Below are 27,919 nucleotides of genomic sequence, written 5' to 3' on the forward strand. Positions count from 1 at the left end.
GCTAAACCCAGGGTTGTGAGTTCAATCCTTGAGGGGGCCATTTAGGGATCTGGGCAAAAAATCTGTCTGGGGATTGGTCCTGTTCTGAGCAAGGGGTTGGACTAGATGGCCTCTTGAGGTCCCTTCCAACCCTGATATTCTATGATTCTGTTAGGTAATAATTCATTGTGATTAGGTAGCACCATGTAAGACATGTGAGGAGGCTTTGTAATCCCTTTTCTGAACATTTTCCAGATTTTTAGCCACAGAAACCTTGGGAGAAATTGTTCCATCACTTGGGATTAGTATTTTTTAGGTAGGGATGAGATCTTAGGGACAGAGAAACAGTCTCGCCTTTGGGCATTTAGTATAATTTGATAACTGATCTCTTTGCACCAGAAACAAACCATATTGATACACTTTAGCTTCCAAAAATTAAGAATTGGAAAGGAGTAGCCCTCTTTAAACATTTTCATTTTAATGGTTTTCATTTTCATATGGGGTTTTCTGAGAATGTAGGCTGTGTCTACACTGCAATTAAAAACCTGGGGCTCAGGCTAAGGGGCTGTTTAACTGCAGTGTAATTGCAGTGACATTAGGGCTTGGGCCGGAGCTCATGTTTTAGAACCCTGCGAGATGGGAGTGTCCCAGAACAGCCCTAGCCTGAATGTCTACACCACAATTAAACAGCCCCTTAGCCTGAGCCCCACGAGCCCGAGTCAGCTGTCACGGGCCAGCTGTGGGTTTCTAATTGCAGTGTAGACATACTCTTAAAGTCCATCTCTTAAATTTTCAGAGCCTTGTTCATTTTTGAAATACGACTGTTCAAATCATCAGATTCAAAAAGGCAACCTGCTAAGTCAGGGAGAGACTCATATTACTGTGAGGAATCTGGAGAGCACAAGGTCTCTCTCTTTTCTGAGGAAGTTATATATGCCTTTTTTTGAGGTTTAGGATTAATCATTTTCTCCAGCCTCTGAGAGGGTCGTTGGTATCAGAAGAATGGATTAGGCTCCAGAAGAGTGGAACTGACATCTGGCCTTCGTTCCAGAAAAGATTCCTATGAAATATATAAACTATTTGCAGCCCTAGCAATGAAGGAGGAACAAGAGAGAATCATCTTGTTTTAATACGTTAATGCTTGTGGAGAAGTCCCAAATCTGAGGCTTTTCCCTAGGCAAACAAGTATTCTTGTCTTGTTGTTCTGCTTCTGTCAGATGGAGGCAGAACACTTGGATTATGGCTTGGTTCCAGAGAAGATAGAGGGGGTATCAATACTTTGATCCATTGAGCAGTTTCCATGTATTTGCACTTTTGCATGTGGTTACCCAGTCCAGACTTGTGGATTTTGTGTGTATGAGAAAACCAGACGTAATGAGGGCCAGTGGAAGATGAAGTTACTTGTATAAAAATTATGCAGCTATATGGGTGAGAGGGATGAATAACCCATCTTTAGTGTATATATGCATATATAAGTGTATGTCATTTGTAGATCGTGTAGGGCTGCAAGACAGCCACCCAGAAGTGGCTATTCAATCAAAGATATAACAGCCACTGCTCCTCTGTTTTCCTTATGCAGGAGTTTTGGGTCCCTGGATTTGTGTGAGACACCTCCACCCTCTTCCACTGCATCCATCTTCCCCTCCACACCAGCCCATTGCTGGGATGAGAACCTCCTCAAAGGAGGAGTGGGTGGGGAGGTTGCTTTGCTCCTACTGTGGAGCTTAAGTGGTATGGACGGTCTCACATCCTGAGTGAAATTCACCCTGTATTGAAGAATTATCTATCGTTTTGGTTTAGGGAGAAAACCGGTAATTTAGCACAAACATATTTTCTGGTTTGCTTTCTTTCCTGCCTTTTTCCCACCCCTCCCCAGGTGGCAAACATTCTTTGGACTGCACGTTGATTTTAACAGAAGGAGACTCTGCCAAATCTTTAGCTGTATCTGGCTTAGGGGTCATTGGACGAGACAGATATGGGGTATTCCCACTCAGGGGTAAAATTCTCAATGTTCGGGAAGCTTCTCACAAGCAGGTAAGCAGTACTGCCAACCCCCAATGTTAAAAAATCTTGTCCGCTTCAGTATATATAATGGCTTAAAAATTGTGAAATTTTAAAAATAATGATTTTTGGTATGTCTTTATTTGATGTTTGAGCCTTCAGAGTTTGCATTTTCAAAAGGTTCAGCAGATGTAAGGGCTAGAAACTTACTTTTCTTCTTCGAGTTATTGCTCCTGTGTATTCCACGCCACGTGCACCGGTGCCGGAAGTTTTTCCCTTAGCAGTACCTGTACTGGGGGAGCACCGCGGCGACCCCTGGAGTGGTGCCTATATATCACGCTATAAGGGGAGCCCCGGGCTCCCCCCCCCCACCCTCAGTTCCTTCTTGCCGCCAGTGAAGGTAGTCGGAACTTTGCGCTCCAGCTCCGCTGCAGCCTTTCTTCCCTAGTGGTACCGTACGTTGGATCGTTCTCAGTGTTAGCTTGGGCTTGGGGCATGCCCTGTGCCCCAGGCTTCAAGTCGTGCAACTCCTGTCGCCGCTCTATGCCCAGGAGCAACCCTCACGCTGAGTGTCTTCGCTGCCTTGGTGAGACTCATATTAGCGACCTCTGCAAAATCTGTAGGTCGTTCAAACTAAGAACCAAAAAGGAGAGGGACTTCAGACTTTGAGCTCTCCTAATGGAGTCAGCATTAACACCGACGCCGATGCGCAGATCGGACTCGGCATCGGCCGCTGCGTTGTTGGTACTTAGCAAGGCCCCTTCGACTACTCAGCACCGCTCTCTCTCCAGGAAGCAAGGGAAGCTGCGATAAGGACAAGGGGGGCTAGTCCCGTGCTGGGCAGCCCTTGGTTCCCCCCTCCACCCTCCCGGGCTTGAGACCTCTGACTCATGTGGAGCGGAGCAGCCCGGTGCTGTCGACCCAGACATCACCACTACGGATGTCTTTGCCCATGCCGAGCTCACAACCGAGTATAGGCCCCAGGTCTCGAGGCAAGCCCCCGTTAGGTGCCCGTCAGACCTCTTTGGCGAGTTGCAGTTCCCACTCCGGGGATTGGTCCCCGCACCGCTCGATGCGCAGTGATCGCTCATCGGGGGACTCCCGGCCACTGTCAACACCGGCCAGACCCTCCGACCTGTCGTCAAGATGGGAATTGTGAGCCCCCTCTACTCCGCGTTCCCGAGGCACCGAACGCTCTTTGGCCACCTGAGCCTCGGCACCCTTCCTCCCGCCAAGACACGTGTGATCAGGTACCCCACAGGGTCAATGGCACGGTACCCCGTGGCAAGGACAATGGTGCCAGTGGGCACCGTGGCAGCGGCTACCGGCTCAGCCGGGGCCTGTTCCGTCGCATCCCAGGCTCCATTGGCCTCGTCGGGCCGCCCACGGGATAAGTCGACGGGCCAGGACTCGGCAGACCCGAGACCGTACTCCGACCTGGGTCTCAACGCCCCGGCACCTCGACTCCTCGTGTGCCGCGTCTCCGGAACCGGACAATGCCATTGTGGCGCCTCTGCCTTTGCTCCCGCAGGAGGACTTTAAGGTGCACTAGGACTTGCCAAAGTGGATGGCATCCAACCTTCAGCTACAGGCCGAGGAGATGGAGGGACCATCTGAATCCCTCTTCATCGTTCTGTCTCCCTCGGCACTGGGCCGCATGGCCCTGCCGTTACACCAAGCTGTTGCCAATATCACCAGTTCCCTGTGGCAAGCTCCCGCCTCCTTGGCCCCTATCTCCAAGAAGGCTGAAAGGAAGTATTTTGTGCCTGCGAAGGATCACGAATACCTTTACTCCCACCCGGCACCTAACTCGCTCGTGGTTGAGTTGGTGAACCACAGAGAGCGCCAAGGCCAACCCGCGCCCACCCCTAAGAACAAAGACGCCAAGAGGCTTGATTCCTTTGGCAGAAAGATTTATTCGTCAGCTAGTTTTCAGCTGAGAGTAGCCAACCACCAGGCCTTACTCAGCAGGTATGTCTTTAAGCTGTGGGAGTCTTTGCCTAAGTTCAAGCCCCTTCTCCCGGACCGGGATAGGAAGGACTTCAAAGCTCTGGTGGAAGAGGGGTTGGCGGCGGCTAAAGCGTCCCTACAGGCTGCATTGGACGCGGCTGACAAGGCGGCTCGCTCCACGGCGTCTGCAATCTCCATGTGCCGGGCATCGTGGCTCCTGTTATCGGGTCTGTTGATGGAGGCCCAATCCCTGATGCAGGACCTCCCGTTCGATGGCAAGGCGCTCTTTGCGGACCAAACGGATGTCAGGCTGCATGAGATGAAAGACTCCCGCACCACTCTGTAGATCCTGGGCCTCTACGTCCCTCCGGCAAAGGACAAGGCCAAATCGCTCCCGGCGGCTCAACCCGTTAGGGGCAGATATGAGGCCCCGTGCAGAAGGCCTTGAGACCAGAAACGCAGGTCACAGAGGCAGTCCCGCTCTACCCAGCAGCCTGGTCCCTTTAAGGGCAAGAGGCAGAGAAAGAGGCGGTTTTGACTATTTACAGGGGGGCACTGGGCCTGTTGCCAGGGAGACCCCCCGACCAATAAAGTTTGTGTTCTGCAACCGATTGTCTGTCTTCCTCAGGGCGTGGTCCTGTATAACATCGGACCAGTGGGTCCTCGGCACTATTGCTGAGGGATACGTTTTGCAGTTCACTTCCCCCGCTGCCAAGTCACCCGCCCCCCCAGTGTGGCCCTGGGAGATCCTGAGCAGGTCCGCATCCTGGGTCAGGAGGTGGATTGGCTGCTCAGCCTCAGTACGGTGAAACGCGTCCCAGCACAGTTCCAGGACAAGGGTTTTTACTCCCGATACTTCCTGATCCCCAAGGCAAAAGGGGGTCTCAGACCCATCCTGGACCTGCACGACCTGAACAGGTTCGTAACCCATTCCAAGTTCCGCATGGTGTCCCTAACTTCTGTTATCCCCACTGTAGACCCGGGAGACTGGTACGCGGCCCTGGACCTCCAGGACGCTTACTTTCATGTCCACATTTTCGAGGGGCACAGATGCTTCCTCAGATTCGTGGTGGGGATGGGGCACAACCAGTTTACGGTCCTCCCTTTGGCCTATCCACAGCCCCCAAGGTTTTCACGAAATGTATGGCAGTGGTGGCAGCGAACCTCAGGAAAAAGGGGGTGCAAATCTTCCCCTTCCTGGAAGACTGGCTCCTCAAGTGCGATTCTCGTCCAGAGGTGGAGTCCCACATGCAGCTACTCCTGGCCACGTGCAAAAACCTAGGTCTAGTCGTGAACGAGGCAAAATCTACTCTAGTGCCCGTCCAGCACATAGAGTTCATTGGAGCTCTCCTGGACTCCTCCAAGGCCACGGCCTCTCTTCCCCTGGACAGGTTCGAGACCCTAAGGGACCTCATTGCCTTGGTCTCCTCGTTCCCGGTGACCACAGCCAGGTCATGCCTTCGGCTCCTGGGGAACATGGCGGCTTGCACGTACGTGGTCCACCATGCCAGACTCCAACTCTGGCCAGCCTCCCAATTTTCCCAGGCCTGGGACAGCCTGGACAAGGTCCTCACAATCCCGTCCCCTGTATTGGCTTCCCTTCAATGGTGGTCCCTCCCGAGCAATATGCTGCAAGGGGTTCCCTTCAGGGAGGCCAGCCCATCCATAGATCTGACGGCCGATGCTTCGGACCTGGGCTGGGGAGCTCACATGCGAGACGTACAGACCCAGGGTACGTGATCGACCCCAGACTTGTCCCTGCACATAAATGTCAAGGAACTCAGGGCGATACATCTGGCGTGCGTGGCTTTTCTCACGCATCTCCATGGCAGGGTGGTCAGAGTCCTCACGGACAACACCGCCGCCATGTACTATATCAACAAGCAAGGTGGTACTCGTTCCCTAGCCCTCTGCCGGGAAGCCCTGGCCTGGTGGTAGTTCTGTATAGTCCCGATATCTCCCTGAGAGTGGCTCACCTCCCGGGCATCCGCAATACGCAAGCGGATCGCCTCATCAGGGTCTTCTCCCCCCCAGTACGAGTGGTCCCTCCACTCGGAGGTCGCCCACCAAATCTTCCTAGAGTGGGGAGCTCCCCAGATAGACCTGTTCGCAACCCGCCAGAACCGGCGCTGCCCACAATTCTGTTCCAAGGGAGGGGTGGGGAAGGGCGTGATCTCAGACGCGTTTCTCCTGAGCTGGTTGGGCCAGCTCCTCTATGCCTTCCCCCCATTCCCCTTCATCACCGAGGTCCTTCAGAAGGTGAAAGTACACAAGGTGAGGGTCATTCTCATAGCCCCGGCGTGGCCTTGCCTGTACTGGTACGGGTCACTCCTACGCCTCTTGGCGCCCCCCCGCCCCCGAGGGTGCTACCGCTCTGCCCGGACCTCCTCTCCCAAGATGGGGGATGCCTCCTCCATCTGAATCTGGCGGCGCTCCACCTGACAGCGTGGCTATTCCGTGGCTAAACGAGGAGGAGAACACGTGTTCGGAGCAGGTAAGGCGAGTCCTCCTGGAAAGCAGGAAGCCATCCACGCGTCGGACATATGTGGCGAAGTGGTCCAGGTTTGCCAGGTGGGCGAGCGAGCCGGGAGTTTCCCCCTCCGCTGTACCTCTCCAGTTCGTCCTAGACTACCTTTTATCACTTAGGACCCACGGTCTGGCACCGGCCTCAGTCAGGGTGCACCTCACAGCCATATCGGCTTTTCACCCGCCGGTGCAAGGACACTCGGTCTTCTCCCATCCTATGACCTCCTGCTTCCTCAAGGGCCTCAACCATTCGTTCTCGTATGCTAGGCCCCCCATGCCACAATGGGACCTTAACCTGGTCTTGTCACGTCTCACGCCCCCCCCCCTTCGAATCAGTGGCCACGTGTTCGTGGTCGCACCTCTCGTGGAAGGTGGCCTTCCTCGTGGCGATCACGACTGCCTGACGTGTCTCGGAGCTCAGGGCCTTAACCTCAGAACCCCCGTATATGGTTTTCCATAGGGATAAGGTCCAGCTTCGCCCACACCCGGCGTTCCTCCCGAAGGTGGTTTTCACCTTCCACATGGAGCAGAGCATTTTTCTCCCTGTGCTCTGCCCTAAGCTCCACTCCTCTAGCGAGGAACGCCGCCTCCACATGCTCGATGTGCGTAGGGTGTTGGCCTTTTACCTGGATAGAACTAAGCTGTTCCGGAGATCCTCTCAACTCTTTATTGCCTCAGCCGAGCGGGCGAGAGGGCAACCTATTTCTACCCAGCGCCTCTCCCGCTGGATTACCTCGTGCTTACGCACGTGTTATGACCTGGCAGGGATTCCCCTGCCTCCTGTCATTAAGGCCCACTCTCCGAGGGCTCAGGCCTCATCAGCTGCCTACGCCACCCATGTCCCCATTCAGGACATCTGTAGGGCAGCCATGTGGGCTTCAGTTCACATGTTTACTTCGCATTACGTGATTGTCTTCCGGTCTAGGGACGCCGCCGAGTTCGGCAGGGCGGTACTTCGTCCCGAACCATTGTGAACTCCTACCCACCTCCAACAGATACTGCTTGGAATCACCTACTGTGGAATACACAGGAGCAATCACTCGAAGAAGAAAGGACAGTTACCTGTTCCGTAACTGACGTTCTTCGAGATGTGTTGCTCCTGTCTATTCCACACCCCGCTCTCCTTCCCTTCTGTCGGAGTTGTCCGGCAAGAAGGAACCGAGGGTGGGGGGAGCCTGGGGCTCCCCTTATAGCGCGATATACAGGCATCACTCCAGGGGTCTCCGCGGTGCTCCCCCAGTATGGGTACTGCTAAGGGAAAAACTTCCGGCACCGGTGCACGTGGCGAGCACGCACACCTACTGTGGAATAGACAGGAGCAACACATCTCGAAGAACGCCAGTTATGGAACAGGTAACTCCTTTTTATTGAAATCTGAGATTCCCACCTAATAAAATGACTTTTGGAGATGGGGCTTCCAGAATATATAAAATATTGCAAAACTTGTGATAAAATAATAAGAGTTGGCAACATTGGGTAAGGAAGAACAGCACCTGAACTAAGAGACTCTTAAATATGGGGAACTTTTGGTATAGCTGACGTAATATTAAACAAATATCAAGGTATCAACTCATCGTGCTTTTTTACCCCATGCTGAATCTCTGCTTTTTTACACAGATTATGGAAAATGCAGAAATCAATAACATTATCAAAATAGTTGGTCTGCAGTACAAGAAGAGCTATGAAGATCCAGAATCTCTAAAATCCTTGAGATACGGAAAGATTATGATCATGACTGATCAGGTTAGTTTGAGATATGCAGGTTTTAAAAACACAAAACTAAGATATTGTAGAGTCTTTGGTTTTTCGTTTTTGCTAGTTTTGTAGGTATCACTTTTACCTAGCGTTTGCAGAAGGAGGGCACAAATCTGTGCAGAGAAGCTCCCCACTGCTTGATGTTCCTTGGGGGAATGATTTCCCTATAACCACTGTTTCTTCTTCTGGAGTTCGTGTGGGTGCTCCAGTTTAGGTGATTGTGTACCCTGTGCCTCTAGTTAGAGAATTTTGACAGCAGTACCTGGCTGGGCCACACATGCACTCTCCACGTCTCAGGCCTGCAGTGGCAATTAACTGGTGCTGGGTGGCCTCCTTATCCCCCAGTTCCTTCTCAACTGCCCTTGGTCCGAGTTGGATCTCCAGCAGTGCGCTTGCTCGCCTTACCTCAGACTTAGTTTAGTTAGATTAGTCAAGTAGTTTAGTGTACGGTTTCAGAGTAACAGCCGTGTTAGTCTGTATCCGCAAAAAGAAGAACAGGAGTACTTGTGGCACCTTAGAGACTAACAAATGCTCTAATAAATTTGTTAGTCTCTAAGGTGCCACAAGTACTCCTGTTCTTCTTTTTAGTTTAGTGTAGTTATCTTAGTTGATTAAGAACCTTTTATTTCTTTTTCTCCCCATTTAAAAAAAAATATATAGGGGAGAAGGCAAAAACCCCACATTTATTGAGAATACAGCAGTTAGCATATGCTTTTCAAACACACCATGCTCACACCATGCACACACACACAGTCCTGCCAGTTGATGTTTATAGCTACCAGTCCAGAGTCTGGATCAATCTAATGGCCAGCCAGATTGGTCTCAGAGGGGAGCCAGGCTCTGTCGGTTGCGATCCAATGCTCCTGGAGTAGTGACAAGACGAACCCAAAGTCCCATGGCAAAGCACCCTGTTCTTATAGTCTTTTTTTATTCTGTTGAAGTCTATGGATTTTGCTATGTCAGTTTCTGACCGGTTACTTCTTAATTGGAGTTATCTTTTGATGTAAGCATTCCAAAACATCTCCGAGAGGGTCTTCCTGTCCCGGATTTGATTTAATCAATTGTCTTTAGGGGTGCCAGCCTTACGTCAGGGTCGTCAATCTGCCCTTTCTTCATTATGGATGCGCGTTGATGGTTCTCTGGTGTCATTAAGTCTCTTCACTCCTTCTTCCTTGACTATCTGGCTATAACAATGGCCTTCACACCTTATCTTGTCCTGATGCATGCATTCCTCATCACACAAACAGTCTTTTACAGAGACCTTTGAGAGCAAAAGACATTGTAAATTAAGCCTTCCTAAATCTTATAATCAAAACAATTCACACTGGGGCCCAGGTCTTCAAAGTTCCTCTACTCTCCTTAACATAGACACAATACAAGATCTTGCCTCTTACTTACTAAACCTTAAAACAAAGAAATGTATATTTAACTAGAGTGCCTAATTTGTAATACATATAGGAAACCATAGTAGACATTTATAACTTATCCTGAAACAAAAGGGTGACCATAATCAGTCATAAGGATTGTTCTGGTCTGTCCCTGCCTTAACATCAGTACAGACACTGGCAATCTGTCAGATGCATTTCTACCAAAGTCCCAGAGGGTCATTCCTTTCTGCTATTCAAAAAGGGTGGCTGGTAGGAAGAAATCAAATCATACATTAATTCTCATAGTACAATTATAAAATCCTGCCCCTATGCTAGAACCTGTTCAACAGGGACCATTGGCGATGGGGCAGGTCAAAACCAGGTGGGCAAATTGTGGGGTCAGTGACGAGGGACTGGTTGGGGATTATAATAGATATCCATTCCTCTCGCCAGAGTGTTTCCGCCCTAACATCCTGGCATGGCGGATGAGACCATAATGGGCGGCGGGATGGCAAACGTGCAGCTGGTGGTTTAAAAAGGTCATTGTGCAGCAGCAGGCTTGAATTGGTGCATACTTTCTCCAGTAACTTGTCAGTGGCAACTTCTCATCTGATATGAGGAGGAGCACTATTGCTCAGAACTGGAAGCCATGGGAGTGGAGTCGGACGCAGGGTGCCGGAGATGATATGCATGGCGGCATGTAACTGCATATCCACCAGTTTGGTGTGTGACGATCGGCTCCATACTGGTGCGCAGTACTCCGCCACCGAATATGAGGTGGCAAGAGCTGACTTCTGCAGAGTTTGAGCACGAGCACCCCATGACAAACCTGACAGTTTGCTAAGAAGATTGTACCACATCTTAACTTTAGCTGCTGTCTTCTTCGGGTGGGCATGGTAACTCAGTGTGCAGTCTAAGGTCACACCTAGATAAACCGGTTCTACTTTATGCTTCACCTGCTGACCATTCAGATAAACATTCAGTTCTTGGGTTGCGCTGGCATGATGAAGATGGAACAAACTGGAGACTGTTTTTATGACGCTTGGCTGGAGGCGCCAAGTCTTACAGTAGTCAGCTAACTTTATCATGTCCCAGTTTAAGGTGGCATCAAGCTCATGAAATGTCTGGGCCTGGGTACTGCAACATATGTCATCTGCGTAAATGAACTTTCGTGACTCCGTTGCTGGCAGGTCATTGATGTAAAGGTTGAACAGTGTTGGTGAAAGCACAGAGCCCTGGGGTAACCCATTGCTCTGTTGTCTCCAAGCACTTGTCTCCTCCCCCATATGGACTCTGAACTGTCTATCAGGGAGGAACAGTTCAACGATGCCTGTGACCCAAGGTAGCAGGACCCACGATACCTTCACGAGCAGGCCAGTGTGCCATACCGTATCGTACGCCGCTGTTAGAGCGATGAAAACAGCGCCTGTTTTCAAGTTTCTCTGGAAGCCATTTGCAACAAATGTGGTCAGCACAAGTACTTTGTTGCATGTGCTACAGCCTCGGCGAAAGTCAGCTTGGTCAGGGCTCAAAATTCTCTCCACGTCGGGTAATATGCACTGTAGGACCAAGCGCTCCAGAGCCTTGAAACACACCGACAATAATGATATGGGACAATAACTTGATGCTTGACTTGGGTCCTTTCCAAGGTTTTTCAGGAATTCTGGAGTTATGTTATAGCCCACAGCTGTTCCGCACTTGATGCTACCTAGTGTCTGTTCCAGTTCTGTTATAGTGAATGGTTGTGGGCAGCTTCTGATCTGGTGTTCATGTTTAAAAATACGCCATTCGTTCCTCACTTGTTTTTGCACCTGTTTCTCCAAAGGTGCTCTGGCCACTTTAAGTAGGTGTCCAGCTACCTGGTTGGGTGTCACTGAAGGTCAGCAGAGTGCAGGTGGCTGCTGTGCTGCTCCAAGGCGTCGGAGCAGACGCCAACACTTGCGTCTACAGCAGGTAAAACTCATCCTCTCGGTCGTCTCCTCCCATCTGGCTTGGCGAGCAGTGTCCAATGATTCAATCAGATGGTCAGCGACATCTGGGTCACCAGATGCCTCATACCGCTCGAACGAGGCAGTGCTCTTCACATCGAGACAAGGGACGTAGACCGGGCGGCAGCCGCTTGGGATGGCTCTGCAGGCTGCTTTGTAGATAGCACCACAGAAGCGAAGGTAGGTCTCATTTACCGAGATATGCCGGGCTGGTTTGTCACCACTCTCTTCTCCAGCGCTTCCCGGTATCTTTCGGAAGTTCCACTGCTTCTTTTTGGAACTCTTGACAACTGGAAATTGTAGCCCGATATGGATCAGCAACAGTCTGTGTTGGCTGCGTGGGAAAGTATCCAAAACTTGGCATGTTGCTGGGTGAGGGTGGCCATGAACTGAACTGACCCAGCACAAGTCAGGAGAATAGTCACGATCTCATCTAGAAGAATGGAGCGTGCCTCGCTGCTTAGCATCATGGATTAGGGCGAGGTCGTTTCGAGATGCCCAGTCTGCAAGTTGTAAACTGTTGGTGTCAACCTCCTTATACCCCTAGTCCGTGTGATGGCTGTTGAAGTCTCCGACGTAGACAGCTGGGTGTGGTAGGCTTGGTAGAATCTGTTGGTTCCAGCTGACGCTTGGAGGCTTGTATACATGTGCCAGTCAGAAACTGCCAACCTGGATGGTATCTCAGAATTCGATAGACATCAGCTGAATGGTATCTGCAATATCAGACCGAATGTATGTGGCTCGGCCATGCTTCAGGTGTGCCACATGGCACAGCAGGTCGAAGCCGTCGATGCTGTAACGCCCGGCTTCAGCAGTTGCCACGAGTAGTCATCTGGGACTACATACTGCTACAGTGAAAGGCAATCATCCGTTGAAAATCTATGACTTTATATTGGGCTAATCACAACTTGTTGAGTCACTGGAGAATGACGTATCCCTTGGTGTATTCACCACAAGAAAGTGTACAGGATTCCACTGGGAAGGGAAGCTTCTTTTTGTAGCAGTGTGCTACACTGTAGGGTGCTTCACTGTAGGTATGCTTGTGCCGCCTTGTGTCTTTGATCTGAGATTTCTCATAGCAATGTCAGTTCAGCCAATGCATGTATGTTATGCTGTCTCATGCTCTGTGCTTTTGCTATATAGCACTGCATGGGTGAACCACCTTCAGTTCCTTCTCAACTGCCTTGGCCTGAGATGGAGCCTTAACAGTTGTCTATGTTTAGTTTTACCTCAACTGTCCCCTTAGATCTTTTAGTAGTTAGTTTATTGTAGTTGTCCTTAGCAGTACTTAGTACTAGTTTTAGCTGTACTAGTTTAAAAACAATTTAACAAAAAAAAATATATATATATATATTAGTTTCTACCCTCCTGAGAGATTTTTACTTTACTGGGAGGACATGCCTGGTTCTCTTGGTTTCAAAGGTTACCTGTTGTGCTGGGAGGCAATCCCAATAAGTGACGGACAGTCCTGGTGCATCCATTACCTCTGGGAATCTCCTATTTCCCAGAAGTGCAACTTATGTCTGGCATTAAAATCTAGAGCCAGAAAAAAACAGGGAGATCAAACTTTGATTCTTCATGATGGAGATCTCACTGCGCCCAGCCTCTGTCCATGGCCAGGGGATCCCCCCCATCTGCTGGTCACTGAGTAATCCGCTGCCTCCAAACCACACTCCTTGATGGCATCTAAGAGGAGGACCCAAGATTCCTCTTATAAGACTCCTAAAGGCTGTCCCCCAAGTTCTCCACATAGGGAATCTACCTCAAAGAAGTCGTGGTCTCTGATGACTCCAGATACTTTGGCACCCACTGCTCTCCAATCTGGTACCTATGAGGCTGCTGGTTCTTCAGGAACCAAAGGCGCCGTCAAATTCAAAGACTGTAAAGTTCTGGGCTCGGTTACTGTCAACAGAGCGAGGCGGCAAGAAGAGCGCTGCCTTTTCTCACTCGGTACTGAAGAAGCCTGCTAGGGCTCCATCTCGACACCCCTCGGAGCAATTGAGATATACGATAACGTCAACTCCTTCAGCTACTATCACTTCAGCACATGCCATGGACATGCTACTGACAACACTCAGTCAGCTACTTTACAATTCAGAATTGCCAGCTACTAAGTTTTATAGGCGAAATAAAATCATACAAATTATACCATGCTGAACTCATTTATTGAGCATCTACCAGCAGAACATAGAGAGCAATTCCAGGCAATTATTGCAGAAGGCCAGCTGCTCGCCAGAACATCTCTGCAGGCCTCCTTTGACTGTTGATACTGCCACCCGGTAGATGGTAGTAAACTGTTTGCTGACAGCATGGACCAATCTTTGCACTTTTTAAAGGACTCCTGGGCTACTTTGTGTTCTCAGGATCTATACACCTGCCCAAAAGAGAAAGTTTAGTAAGTCCCAGATGGCACAGAGATTCCATCCTGCCCAGTTTTCAAGCTCTCAGAGATCAAAAGAACCTCAACACAAGAGACAGCGGTTCCAGAGAAGAAAACCACCAACTTCTCAACCTGTGACCTCACAGCCTTCTACCACCAAGCACCAATTTTGACAGGGTGGTTGAGTCCTGAGTTACCATCCTCATTCTTACCAGCTGCATTGATTCACCTGCCATCCTTACCACTTCCAGTGGGCTTGGGAGTCAATCAGCACAGATAAATGGGTTTGGGAGATGATATCTGTAGCATACTCCATTCACTTTACTTCTGTTGTGGCTGCCAACATCCCTTCCCCGTCCCTCTTCAGGAACCCCTCTCACGAGAACCTTCTACAACAGAAAATAGGCTCTCTCCTACTCTTGGGTACTATAGAACTGGTTCTGTAGCAACACAAAGGGAAGGGGTTTTATTCCAGGTGTTTCGTGGTTCAAAAAAGAACAGCAGTTGGAGACCCATCCTAGATTTAAGGCTACTCAACACCTTTGTGAAGGCAAAAATTCAAAATGGTGATGCAGCAATAATGCCATCACTGGACCAAGGGGATTGGATCTCAGCCCTAGATCTTCAGGAGGCATATTTACATATAGGTAGGGCCCTACCAAATTCATGGTCCATTTTAGTCAATTTCATAGTCATGGGATTTTAAAAATAATAAATTTCATGATTTCAGATATTTAAATCTGAACTTTCACGGTGTTGTAACTGCAGGGGGCCTGACCCAACTCTGAAGTCAGCAGTGTGGAAGTAAGGGTGGCATGGTATGGTATTGCCACCCTTACTTCTGCGCTGCTGCTGGCGGGGTGCTGCCTTCAGAGCTGGGTGCCTGGCCACCCAACTCTGAAGGCAGCACAGAAGTAATGGTGGCAATATGGCAATCACCTTACAATAACCTTGTGACACCCCCCACCCCCACAGCCCTCTTTTGGATCGGGACCCCAGTTTGAGAAACTCTGGTCTCCCCTGTTAAATCCCTATAGTATAGGGTAAAAGTAAACAAAAGACCAGATTTCACAGGGGAGACCAGATTTCATGGTCCGTGACACATTTTTCATGGCCATGAATTTGATAGGGCCCTACAGATCCATCAACTACACAAAAGATGCCTATGCTTTGCTGTTGGTCAGGACCATTTTCAGTACAGGGTGTTCCTTGTCAGCCAACCCATTCACCTCCTGATCTTCCACCCTGAACCTCACCTAGGCAAAGAAGAGGCGCTCTTACACACACCTGAGGTCAGGACAGCCTTGGTCTTCTATCTTGACAGGACTAAGCCTTTCAGAAAGACTTCCAAATTATTTGTTTTGATCACAGACAGATCAAAAGGGTCCGCAATCTCTAAACGAAGACTTTCTAAGTGGATATCCAACTGCATAGTTGTTGCTACCAATCTTGTAATCTCCAAACACCCTGAGACATACAAACTCACTCTATGAGGTCTATTTCCACCTTGTAGGGTGTGTGGCCCTCCCTCCTCACTGTCACATACCTGTAAAGGGGAGTTCAAAAGGGGGGAATTAGCTGCACTTAATGCTGCGGCCCTCCAGCCAGGCAGAGCAGTACAGCAGTCTATGAGCCCTGGGCCCTCGGTCAGGGCAGGGCAGCAAACAGTTAATAGCCTCTGGCCTGCAATCAGGGCAGAAAGGTAAAGCAGTCTGAGCCGCAGGGAAGGGTGAGCACCAACAGAGTCTAGGGGCTCAGGCAGGGGTGAGCACCAGCACAGTTTAGGGGCTCAGGCGGGGTGGATGGTAGGGTACCACAGGCTTCCTGGCCTAAGATGGGGTGCTGCCGCCCCAGGGATGGGGTGGCAGGGGGTAGGGGGACATGGGCCTGCCTGACTCATTGCATACCAGCCCAGGGCCCTAACAGTGGCGGAGTGGTCTGCCACTGGGTCAGCAGGGATCCACCTGCAACGTGGTGACCTTGTATCAGACCAACAGTCAACCAAACAGGTGTTTAGTTCTCTTGGGCTACTTCCTACATCCCTGGGGTTTGGTACCTCTATACTGTGGGGGTTGTCTGAAGTCGCAGGAAGCTCTGGCCAGTCCTCAGGAGGCAGCCCTGGCAGCTCCTCTGCAGGCTCCAGCAACAGGCGGGATGCGTCTGTCTCCTGTGGTGGCTCCATCCCAACTAAGCTGCAGGTCCTGTCTTTTGTACTTGCGCTTCCTGTCCGGCCCTTCCGCTTCCAGCGGGGCAGACATGGCTCTCCTGGTTCTGCCCACCAGGAAGCATAGTGTGGTCCCTTCCTGTCACTCCCTGAGCGAGGCCACACCTCCTCGCTACACACCTCTACAGTCTTTCTCAAAAATGTTCCCAACGTTGACATATGTAGAGCTGCGACTTGGACTTCTATACTTAGTTTGCTGAGCACTATGCAGTAACTCACAATTCTGCTTCCAATGCAGCATTCGGATCAGCTATACTTTCCTCTATATTGGACTCAACTCCAAAGCCCCCCTCCTCCTTAAGAGGAACTGCTTAGTAGTCACCTGGTAAAGCACCCACAGGGACACTATTTGAAAGAAAAAGAAATGGTTACTCACCGTGTGCAGTAACCGTGGTTCTTTGAGATGTGTGTCCCTATGGGTGCTCCACTGCCCACCCTCGTTCCTCTCTGCTTCGGAGTTCTCTGCTGTGGAGCACCATGGGAGACACCTGTGGAGTGCTATATAACAATAGCACGGAGCCTGAGGCTGAGTAACATGCATGAGCGGGCCGAAAGGACACTGCTATGAGAAATCTCTGATCAAAGGCACAAGGGGGCACAAGCACACCCAGAGTGAAGCACGCATAGGGGGACACATCTCGAAGAACCACAGTGACTGCACAGGGTGAGTAACCATTTTGTTAAATTGCTGCTGACGCTGCTGAAGAACAGAACCTGTCCCGGGGATCCATTCAGCCACTCCCCTTTCCGTTCAAGCCATACACTTCTGCATCTATGTTGTCTTGCTGCTGATGAAAAGAAGGTTGTAGGTACTTTGTGCTTTGGCAACCACTCTCTGAGGACTTCTGCTACAGGAGGTCTTGTCCCCTGGGCTATGCTTGCACAACCCAGAACTGAAACTACCCATTTGATTAAATGTTTTCCACTAAAAAAAACATTGCTTCATTCTTATCCAGGTCAGTGAGATTTGTAAGTACTGACACATTGACTCTTTAATCATACATTGTCTTTGTTTTTGTCATTTCATTTGCGCTGGAGCTAATATGCTGTATTCACTGATATTGTTCCTTTTTCATATTTAGGATCAGGATGGATCTCACATAAAAGGCTTGTTAATCAACTTTATTCATCACAATTGGCCATCTCTTTTGAAACATGGTTTTCTTGAGGAATTCATTACTCCCATTGTAAAGGTACAGCTTATACTGACAATATAAAGTTTTGATGTATTGTAGATAACATTATAAAAAAGGCTGACTAGGTATATTTTTGTTATTTTTAAGGCAAGCAAAAGTAAGCAGGAACTTGCCTTCTACAGTATCCCTGAATTTGATGAGTGGAAGAAACATATGGAGAATCATAAAGCATGGAAGATAAAATACTACAAAGGTTTGTTTTAAAAAAAAAAACACTCATGGACTTGAAAAAGCAATAATTGGGTGGTGTCTGTTTGTTTTAGTAAGCACTAGTAGAATAGTTTCTGAAGTCAATCCCAGTAAATTGTTAGATTACATGATAATTCAAATAGTTTGATTATGTAGTAAATGTTTTCTCCTCATCATGCAGGTTTGGGTACCAGCACTGCTAAAGAAGCAAAGGAATACTTTGCTGACATGGAGAGGCATCGGATCTTATTCAGATATGCTGGTCCTGAAGATGATGCTGCCATTACACTGGTAAGAACTTTTAAAACTCCTGGGTGCTATGTTTTATGAATGTCATCAATTGCAGCAAGTATTGGGTCAAGAAATCCTGACTCTTAGTGTACAGTGGTTACTTACTTTATGTTTTCATTTTTCAGGTTATTTTGTTGATGTTTGAACAATATTACAATTCCCATTCAGAGGCTGGGCCTTGTGAACATTTATCTCACCACCTGACATTATGCAAGGACATTACAACAATTCTTAAAGGGATACTGACAATATGATTTTTTTAATTAACTAATTTCAACAAAAAGGTTTTTTTTAGCTCTGTTAGTGTCTTTTGGTGAAGGGGCCTGCAAATCTGGAGTTGTAGGAAGTGGAAGGCAGCAAACTCATATACTCATTTAATCTCTTTCAGACTCCACCCTGGCAGCTCCACATTTCTCTTTAGGAGTAGGTTTTTTGGAGGATGGAAGTGGGCCTTCTAGGGCTTATATGGTTGGACTACTAAAAAGAGTTGTACTGGATTGTATCAGAGCAGAATAACATGAATTTTTAAAGTTCAGATAATTTTTTTGGGTAGTTTACTGAATGATTTATAAAATGGAAATAGAATAGCATGCAGAAAATTATTGCCACCTACATTTTCTTTTAAAACATTTTTACTCTGTGCTGGAGAAGCATGACACACCTAGAAGGCACAGATAAACGGACAGTCTGTGAGCCAGAATTGCTCGTCCCAAAATACACAGGACCAAATCATAGCTCTTTACTCTGTCTCTACTCAATCTGTGTGAAAACCAAGGACCAGATTGCTCCTTTCTACAGTAAAACTTGAAGGCAATTAGCTAAGGGGGAAGGAAAAGTTCATGACGATAACCTACAAAGGTTGTCCTCCATTGGTCTAGTTGGAAAGGGGACAGATTTGGCCACTTCCCTCTCCCCTCACAGAATGGTCTGTGCGGCCATTGGGATCCACAAAAGGCCTATACTTCTGAACTGGATTTGTATCCCTGGCATCTTCCTGCTCCTTAGCAGCATAATTCCAATGAAGCTGTGCTATCAGGAACTGTCCCTGACTATGGCTACATCCTGGACTAAATTACCTAGGGTTGGATCATGAGGGTCATTGTCAAGCCAGTGTGTTAAGTTTTGGATTTGGTCCGGTCACAGAAATGAATGTTATGTGGCAACTGTTTGAACCAGGTAGTTAGTTAGTTAAACTGAAATTTTAATTCCAGAAAAAGAATTTACATGCTTTTCTGAATACATTTTTTTCACCTAGGGAAACCAGTGAGTGGCGGTTCTAATCTCAAATATGCATGTATTATTACCACACCATATAAAAAAATCTACTTTTGTAGTTGAATAAGCAGTATGGAATTTTCACATAATATATTAATATGCACCTGCATATCTCAGTTAGAATTGAGCTCAAAGTTACTAGTGGCCATATTGCATGGTTGTCATTTACTTTTAGAACACCATTATTTCTGTGTTTCTGAATCATTCACTCTTATGGGACAAATCTTACCCAATCCCTCTCCCACCCATGTGAGTGTGAAAGATAGTATAATCAAAGTCATTCTGTTGTGAGGGGTAATGAGGGCAGGATGCATGGAGCCTGCACCCTCTGGATTTTTCTGTGTTCTCTGTTTTCTGTGGTTGGTGGTTGGCTGGGGGAACAGTGCATCTGGTAGATTTGCAAGTGTGTGGATCCACTCTCACCCCCAAATATGGAGTGAGTGATCAGCAGTTATGGACGGTGGTATTGCAGCCCTGTGGCTGTTGGAACAGACTTGTGATATAAGCTGACAGGGGAGAGAGAGAATATCTCTTCTGACAGCTACAGAATTCTCTAGTTCCAAAGCCATTTATTTAAGCTTCATATTGGTATCAGGGTGTGGTTCATCGGGCTCTACCTTGTAATCTGTATGTGAGAGAAGCTCACAGCTACTTAAGGTTTAACTTGAAAGTAAAGTTCTACTCTGAAAAGAGGGAGTTTTTTTCTTCAGTAAGGCCTGCAAGATCCGCAAGGCCTGTGTGGATCTCAAAAAGTATTGTAACGCTCAAGATCCTGCTGATCAGAGAACTGACAGTTTGAAAACCTACCAACAATAAATGATCTGAGTATAATGAGAGTAGTTTGTTGTGAGCGGGTATACAAGAGTATATGTATTTAAATAATTCCTCTATTTGAGCAGCAATTTATACAGATTGTTTTTATAATTTTTACCTTTAATAAAAGTTACTGCATATTTAAAAGAACCATACAACATTTTACAATAATTATTAAAATTACACATGTGTAATGCTGTATATGCTAATAAGACGAACTGAAATATTTGCAGGCCTTCAGTAAAAAGAAAATTGATGACCGAAAAGAGTGGTTAACAAACTTCATGGAAGACCGAAGACAGCGTCGGTTACATGGCCTTCCAGAGGTTAGTTCTAAATGAGGAGAAGAGGCCTGGAGGATGATGGCTAAAGTTAATGCAGTTTCAATGTTGAAATTATACTGATATATACATTTTCTTTTAGCAATTTCTGTATGGTACAGCAACAAAGCATTTGACTTACAATGACTTCATTAACAAGGAGTTGATTCTCTTCTCAAACTCAGACAATGAGAGATCCATTCCATCCCTAGTTGATGGTAAGTAGATAATCATGGTGATTTATAAGGATGTACCTTTTTATCCTTGTCATTTTGAAGGATATGACTGTATTTGAAAAGACATTGGTACTCAGAAAATGAATTTTTGGAATTAGTGAGAGAAATTGAGAACCTGTATGTTTCTGCTTCATTACGTTGCCTGTAATGTACAGTACTGAGTTGTCTCTTCTCTGAAGTGAAACTAGAGGCAGCTCAAACTGTAGTTTAACAACCTGTCCACTTGGCCAAACCTCATCCCTGTACTGTGCAGGTGCTTTACTTCTGTTGCAAGTGTTCCTTTCTTTCAGTGCTCATATTCATCAACATTCAATTCAAATTAGCAATAGGGAGCGGATTAGGGTGCAAGTCCTGTCCTCTCCCCTTTTCACATCAAGGACAGTGTTTTGGAGGCATTGGACCCATGCTGGGATATTTCAGGAATTCTGTCAGGTTCACCACCATTTCTCTCGTAGAGCAACATAGACATGCAAAGAAGCACCCCAGACACAAAGCATGCTTCATTTGTAAAGCTCACAGCAGGAGAAGGAGATATATGCCTATCCTGTTTTCAGCCCATGTACTCTTACTCAACCAGGAACAAGGGGCTTGGAGTCTCGTAGGTGGGATAGGATTTCCCCTTTTCCTCAACAACATAAACTTCACAACAAAGCACAAGGTGTGCTTAATTAAGACAGGTGATACCCAGAGAGAGGTACACACAGACTGCCATTCTCATTCAGCTGCAATAGAGAAGAACCCTTAATCAGACAACTTCTAATTTAGGTGAGAAGCCTAAGGTTCCTTGCTCATAGTACTTAAATGGAGGCTTGCCAGCCTGGGGGAAAGACAGGTATCTTTTCCCTTCATGCAAGGGTAAACCTTCTACTGCTCCTTCTCTATTGACCTCTTCTTAGATGAGGAAGAATAGCATACAAACTCCCAACCAAAAGCATCCAGGGAAAGCATATGCAAAAATCTCAAAACCCCTTAAGGGTGGAAAAGAGAGTATTTGATCGTGTAAATAAAGACTGTAACATTGTGCATTTGCACAAGGGGTTGAATGGATCACATTAATTCTGGCATGTCTTAACTTCTGAGTGCTTGACTTTGCAACCTTAATGTTCTTTTAACATAACTTTTGTATGTAATTTTTTCAGTTTTTAAATAATGCAAACTGAAAGAAATTCCGTCATGTGGAACCATATTCATCCCCACATAGATTATCAGTGGGGTTGGAACTTTTATATTCACAGCACAAACCTCTACTGCCTGAGAAACAGAAAACTGGTAGCAGTAGTAGGCTGGTGTCCTTTATGTAGATGAGTCACTAGAGAGGAATGACATAGTTTGCTAGTGGATTTTATAGTTACTTTCTAGATAGCAAAAGAGTGTGTGGCACTCAGGAAACCTGGGTTCTGTTCCAGGTTCTGGATGGGAGTGTGTTTTAATGGTTACAGACCCTTCTGCACCTGTCCCCACCCTACTCCTGTTGCTACTGTAGGGTGGCCCTTTACCCATTCTAGTTTTTGTCCCTCTCTGCTCCTAACCCCTCTTTGTTTGAGTCTGCCTACGTCCTGCTCTCAGGCTGTTTGGACACTAGCAGGAGAGCACTGAGAGCACAGGGGAGACCTGGCTCTCAGTGCTGGTGCCCAGCACCACGATAGACCCCAATAGCTGTGAGCAACAATTGCAGGGAAAGTCTGCCAAGCCTTGGGTTGGAGCATGCTCAGTCCATATGAAATGTTCTTAAAATTTAGCTGCCAGCCTCTAACAACAGATGTTTGCAGAGCATGTGCAAAGGGCAATTTTCAGAAATAACTCAGCCATATTTGGGTGGATTTTCATGGGGAACGCAAAACACACCTTTCTGAATCCAGGGATAGGATTGAGATTTAGCAGGATAGTGTGGGGAATTATTGAATGCTGCATGTTAATATTAAGTTAATTAGCCAGAAAACTTCAGTTTATATTGCTATCTCTTTTCATCAGCACAATGTTTGCTTAGAGTTGGTTAATATAAATGTGTTCTTTTACACTGTGTTTATGAATTTGCTAAATAATGTATAGATTTATTTTCATTCAACATTTATCTCCCTAAATGAGAATTTATAATTTCAAAACGGGGTGTGGGTGTGTGTATTTAAAAAGCATTATTCTTCTAAACAGGTTTTAAGCCAGGGCAGCGCAAAGTTTTGTTCACTTGCTTTAAGAGAAACGATAAACGTGAGGTTAAAGTTGCACAGCTGGCTGGTTCTGTTGCTGAAATGTCAGCCTATCATCATGGAGAGGTGAGTATGAAAAATGGGAAGGATGTATTCTTTTCTATATAGAATATAGGTGAATTTTGTATTTCGTCAAAAGCACTTAACGATTGACCGAGAGTCCTACTAGTAGAAGTGTTCAGAACCTTTTTAAGAAAGTTAAGCAAATGGAATCCATTTTGATAAGACAGTTTTATTCCTTCATGCACAGCCATGTCCCAAACAAAGATTCTAGGCTGTGGGAAATTATGCTGGGGCAGCTAGTTAGTGGACTTGGACCAGGTCCTCAGTCATGCCAACTGTATACTTGACCACGTTTTAAACTTAGGCAGGAAATAAATTGTTTTTATGCAAAAGTAAAGAAAGTAAAAATGGGATTTTGTGGTCTCTTTCCAGAACATTTTGAAATTGTCTGATATAGTTTCTTGTGGTTAATAAGAATAAAGTATTTGTTTTCCGGCCTTTCTGGTATTTATCTGGAATATTAGCAATACCGCCAAAAACTAGCATTGTCAAATATATAAATATAAAAATATACGTTCAAAAAGCCACCATCATCATTTTGTGGGAGAGAAGGGATGGTGCACAATCTCCTGTACACAGAAGTGAGTGTTTGAAAACTCAAACAAAATATGTGTGACGGTAGGGGATGAGAAAGTAATGCATATGAAAACTTCCTTGTACAGAAGGACAATGAGAGAGAATACAATATTTTAACAGTTGAACTACAGATTCCCTATTTCTGTAATAAATTATAGCCTTCCATTTTTCAGAGAGACTATGTTTGAAATCAGAGTAAAATGAGTCATGGATTATCTGGCAATGAAAACCTGTTATACTTGCTGATTAGGAAAGAGTACAGTTTCTTACACTGAACAGTAACAATGTGTATGTATTTTCTTCCAGCAAGCATTAATGATGACTATTGTCAACTTGGCTCAGAACTTTGTTGGAAGTAACAATGTTAATCTACTGCAGCCTATTGGTCAGTTTGGTACCAGGCTTCATGGTGGGAAGGATGCTGCCAGCCCTCGTTATATTTTCACAATGTTAAGGTAAAAGCTTGCTCAAAACAAATTAAACTAAAAACACATAGAGCCAAATTTTCAAATTGCCTTTGCACTACAAGATTTACAAGCATGTATTTGTTTGTGAGCATGTATGTAAGAGACCGAGGAAATCAAGTAGTTGGGTGTGCTCAAATTCCTGATTTACATGTGTAAATACATTTTTGTACACATAGATTTTCCTGCTAATTTTGTGAGAATAGTACTTGAGGACTTAAAAAAAAGTTAGCTGTATAAATTTTACTTTGAATCATAAGGTTACAGATTGAAAAGGCAGATCATCCAGTTCAACTGTCAGTCTTCAAAAATGGAACTGTGAGATTTCATGTTGTGTCTTTCTGATTTCACATAAAATGTGTTACAGTCCTTTTACCCATGAATTTATTTCTATGTGGCAGTCTTACAACTCAGTATAGGCTTTGAAAGTCAAGCTGTTGTTTTCTCCTTCCACATGGCTAGTATTTAGATTCTGCAAACAAAATTATGATCTCAGTTTCACCTGTGCAACCACAATGTAAACTAATGGGATTTCCTAAGTATAATTGAGAATATAATTTAAAGACAGTGGAGTGGCCTAGAAGTAAATTAGAGTGTAGTTTGGCAGACAGAATTTGTTCCCTATAGTAAATCCAGTCTGATTGTAAATGTTACACTATGTGGCTTCTACCATTTCTGTTAATAAATTAGTTCACATTGATATTGAGCCTTAATTTCCTTTTGTTTATTTCATTTGATTATTCTAGTTATACCCCCTTCTGCATGAATATCAATTTTGGATCCCTTCCACATATAAATGTTTCTATGGTACAGTACTTTAATAGATTTACTATGTTCTCTAGTTCATTTGATCCATATGTGCTAGGAGACTGATTTGCCTAGTTTGTTGTCCATAATTGGCAAAGGGCCCACTGATGTTTGCAAAGTGTTTCATGGACTGTTGAGGCTGTCATGCCTACAGTTAAGCTTGAGTTTTTTGGTTTGGTTTGAAACTGTGAATATTGCTGTTTTCTGACTGTCTGCTTGATTTACCTCTAGTCTTTTGAGTGAAGGTAATGAAATACATGAGTCCTGAGTACTTTAGTGTACCGGATTTCTGTATGTTTTAAAAATTGGATGGTAAGATATATGCACACGTTGCCACACAAAAAAAAAAAAAAAAAAAAAAAAACTCAAGTCCCCTGTATTTATTATGAACAGATTGTTCCACTATGAAGGTTCAATAATACCACTGTCCTTGTTTCAGAAAACAGTATTTTCAGCTTCATAATGACAATTAAAAAGAGAGAAAGTACAATTTTTTTAATGAGATGAAATTTGGGCCCATTAATCTTCATAGTATAACACATTTTTTGACTTACTGAACTCTAGTTAAATTATGTTGTTTTCTTCTTTTTTTCAAAGCTCTTTAGCACGGCTGCTTTTTCCTGCAGTGGATGACAACCTGCTTAAGTTCCTTTATGATGATAACCAGCGCGTAGAACCAGAGTGGTATATTCCCATCATTCCCATGGTTTTAGTAAATGGTGCTGAGGGAATTGGTACAGGATGGGCTTGTAAACTTCCTAACTATGATACCAGAGAGATTGTGAACAATGTCAGACGAATGTTGGATGGCTTGGATCCCCATCCTATGGTAATGTAACTCTCAGTGTATGCTGCTATTTTTATGTTTCCTAAACAAACTGAGTTTTACATTTATAAAGAGCATCTTATATCACTTTAGAAACACATCACTGACAAATGATTACTACCTCTGGAGAGGAGTACATTGTAATTTTACTGATTCTTTTAAAGGCTTATTCCTCCATTCTACACATTGACTACTTTGTCAGTGTGCTCTCAAAACCATAATTGTTGTGGAAAGAACTATTGAATATTGCGATCTGTGGCTAAAAAGCTGTATCAATCATTTCTTTAAGATAAGTTACACTATATCTTCAGCCAACCTTAAAGCCTCTATGGCTTGCATTGGAATCTCTAAAGCCTCCTTTGTCTTGACTATGTTCCTCCATAGCTAGAAGAAAAATAGTGTTATTGAACAAGAAAACCAACAGTTTCCAAATCATAACTCTTATGTGTTCGTTTGTTTAAAGTTTGTTTGAGAAGCTCTCAATTCTGCCACATACCTGAAGAGGCTCCAAATGCTAGAAGAAAAGAAGAGCCCAGCTCAATCTGAAATCATTTCAGCATAAATTCAGCTGAAATCTAGACAGCAGAAACAACCCTTTCATGTTTATTACTAGTTTGGACATCAGTGCTGGGTTAGATTTGCCCATTTCATAGAAGCAAAATTTTATTTTTCAGTTCAGATTCCACTTACTGAACTTCTGCACTTCGATCCCTGTTCATTGCCTTTGTTTGAGAAGGCAGCTTTAGCTTTCACAACACAGAGGATTTCCTCTCACCAACAGCTGGGAATGCCACATAAATGAATTTTTTCAGTAATTGGAATCTTTTGGCCTTCCTTTTAGGACAACCTGAGAATTCAGTGCATTTAACCTGCATTCTGTCCTGTTTGGTCAAAGGGCCTTGTCTATTGTAACCGTGCCTTAGTGGGTCACAACTGAGGATGCAAAATTCAGGACGAACTGCTGAGAAATAGGGCAAACACAACCCAAAACTGATGGTTATTCTTTTATAAGATATACCAAACCAGCCACAAAAGTAAACTCCTGTTTCAACACACTGACTAACAAGAAAACATAAAGGCAGTTTCCTCAAGCATTCTAGTTCCATCTTCCAAATAAGTATCACCAATCACAAAAGGTTCTAATTATAATATGTTCCCACCATTTAATATGTTTGTTTTCATTTGTACTCTAATATATCTGCAGTGTATTGTAAAGGGTGTTGTAAACTTACAGCTTTATATGAAACAAATAATTATTTCCAACTTTTCGTTTTGAAGAACATTATTAATGTGTATTATTACTTGCACCTGCAGCTTCCAAACTACAAAAACTTTAAAGGAACTATCCAGGAACTTGGTCAGAATCAGTATGCAGTTAGTGGTGAAATATTTGTAGTGGACAGGAATACAGTAGAGATTACAGAGCTTCCAGTGAGAACGTGGACCCAGGTTAGTAACAATGAAATAAATTTAGTTTAAGATAACTTTCCTAGACTACTTAATCACCTATTCAGATGAATTCTTCAGGCTGGTGGTAGTATGTATTTCAGGAAACAAAGCATGGGTTTCCTTTTGCTTGGCCTCAGTAGAAGGTGTGTTTATTGTCAGGCTATCTACTGTACTTTACTGTAAGGAATACCATTTTTTCTTCTTGAATTAATCCACAATCCTCTGTATGTCTTCAAATATGCCATTCATCCTTTGCTTAGGGACATCAAATGCCTGCGCGCCTGGTGCCGGTTCTGGTCTGCATTCTGCAGATTGTCTTGTCAAAAGGTTCAAATAATGATTTTTTTTTTTTTTACCAAGTGGCTCTATGAGTGATTCTTGGTGACACAGGGCATTATAATCCCTTAACATTGTGTGACTTTGGAGCATATCCATTTGCATTGTTCAGCCATGCTGAGGAATTACAATTCTTGCTTTATGTTGTTCATTTCTACTGTTTGCTATCTTTCTTGTAGGTATACAAAGAACAAGTGCTAGAACCTATGTTGAATGGGACCGAAAAAACTCCAGCATTAATTTCCGATTACAAAGAGTACCACACTGATGCAACTGTGAAATTTGTTGTGAAAATGACAGAAGAAAAACTTGCTCAAGCAGAAGCTGCTGGATTGCACAAAGTCTTTAAACTTCAAACAAGTCTTACTTGTAATTCTATGGTAACTTTTCTATGTTTGACTACCAGAATCATTACGGTAGCTTGTTGTGAGCTCACCTGTTTTTGTGATGGCCTGCTTGTGGAACTTTATTGATCCAATACATGACATAACACATCTCTTTCATGTTTTGTTACTGACAAAAAGAATTACTGCGCATTTAAGTTGTTAGTTCTGTGATACAACAGATTTGTCTCTGGCTTATTCATTCATATTGGGCAGTGTAACTTAAATTTTGAAGCTTCATCAGAAAAATCTGGTGCATTGGACAATGTTGTATACTTTAAAAAATGTATTTAATATCATATTGTCATTATAGAATGACAA

The 27,919-nt window shown here is 45.2% G+C and overlaps 1 protein-coding gene across 2 annotated transcripts in view; it reads left to right on the forward strand.

Moving 5' to 3' along the window:
• Positions 1–27,919, forward strand: part of TOP2B (DNA topoisomerase II beta) — a 115,602-nt gene that overhangs the window by 65,111 nt on the left and 22,572 nt on the right. For both annotated transcript variants that reach the window (XM_054019941.1, XM_054019940.1), the window contains exons 12-23: positions 1,856–2,013; positions 8,074–8,199; positions 17,253–17,363; positions 17,454–17,559; positions 17,737–17,846; positions 20,168–20,260; positions 20,358–20,472; positions 22,639–22,760; positions 23,640–23,788; positions 25,202–25,433; positions 26,745–26,879; positions 27,395–27,595. In XM_054019941.1, coding sequence (XP_053875916.1) covers positions 1,856–2,013; positions 8,074–8,199; positions 17,253–17,363; positions 17,454–17,559; positions 17,737–17,846; positions 20,168–20,260; positions 20,358–20,472; positions 22,639–22,760; positions 23,640–23,788; positions 25,202–25,433; positions 26,745–26,879; positions 27,395–27,595 — 1,658 coding nt within the window. The remainder of the gene's footprint in view (positions 1–1,855; positions 2,014–8,073; positions 8,200–17,252; positions 17,364–17,453; positions 17,560–17,736; positions 17,847–20,167; positions 20,261–20,357; positions 20,473–22,638; positions 22,761–23,639; positions 23,789–25,201; positions 25,434–26,744; positions 26,880–27,394; positions 27,596–27,919) is intronic.

Source organism: Malaclemys terrapin, chromosome 2 (genome assembly GCF_027887155.1).
Source record: "Malaclemys terrapin pileata isolate rMalTer1 chromosome 2, rMalTer1.hap1, whole genome shotgun sequence".
Lineage (NCBI taxonomy): Eukaryota > Metazoa > Chordata > Testudines > Emydidae > Malaclemys > Malaclemys terrapin.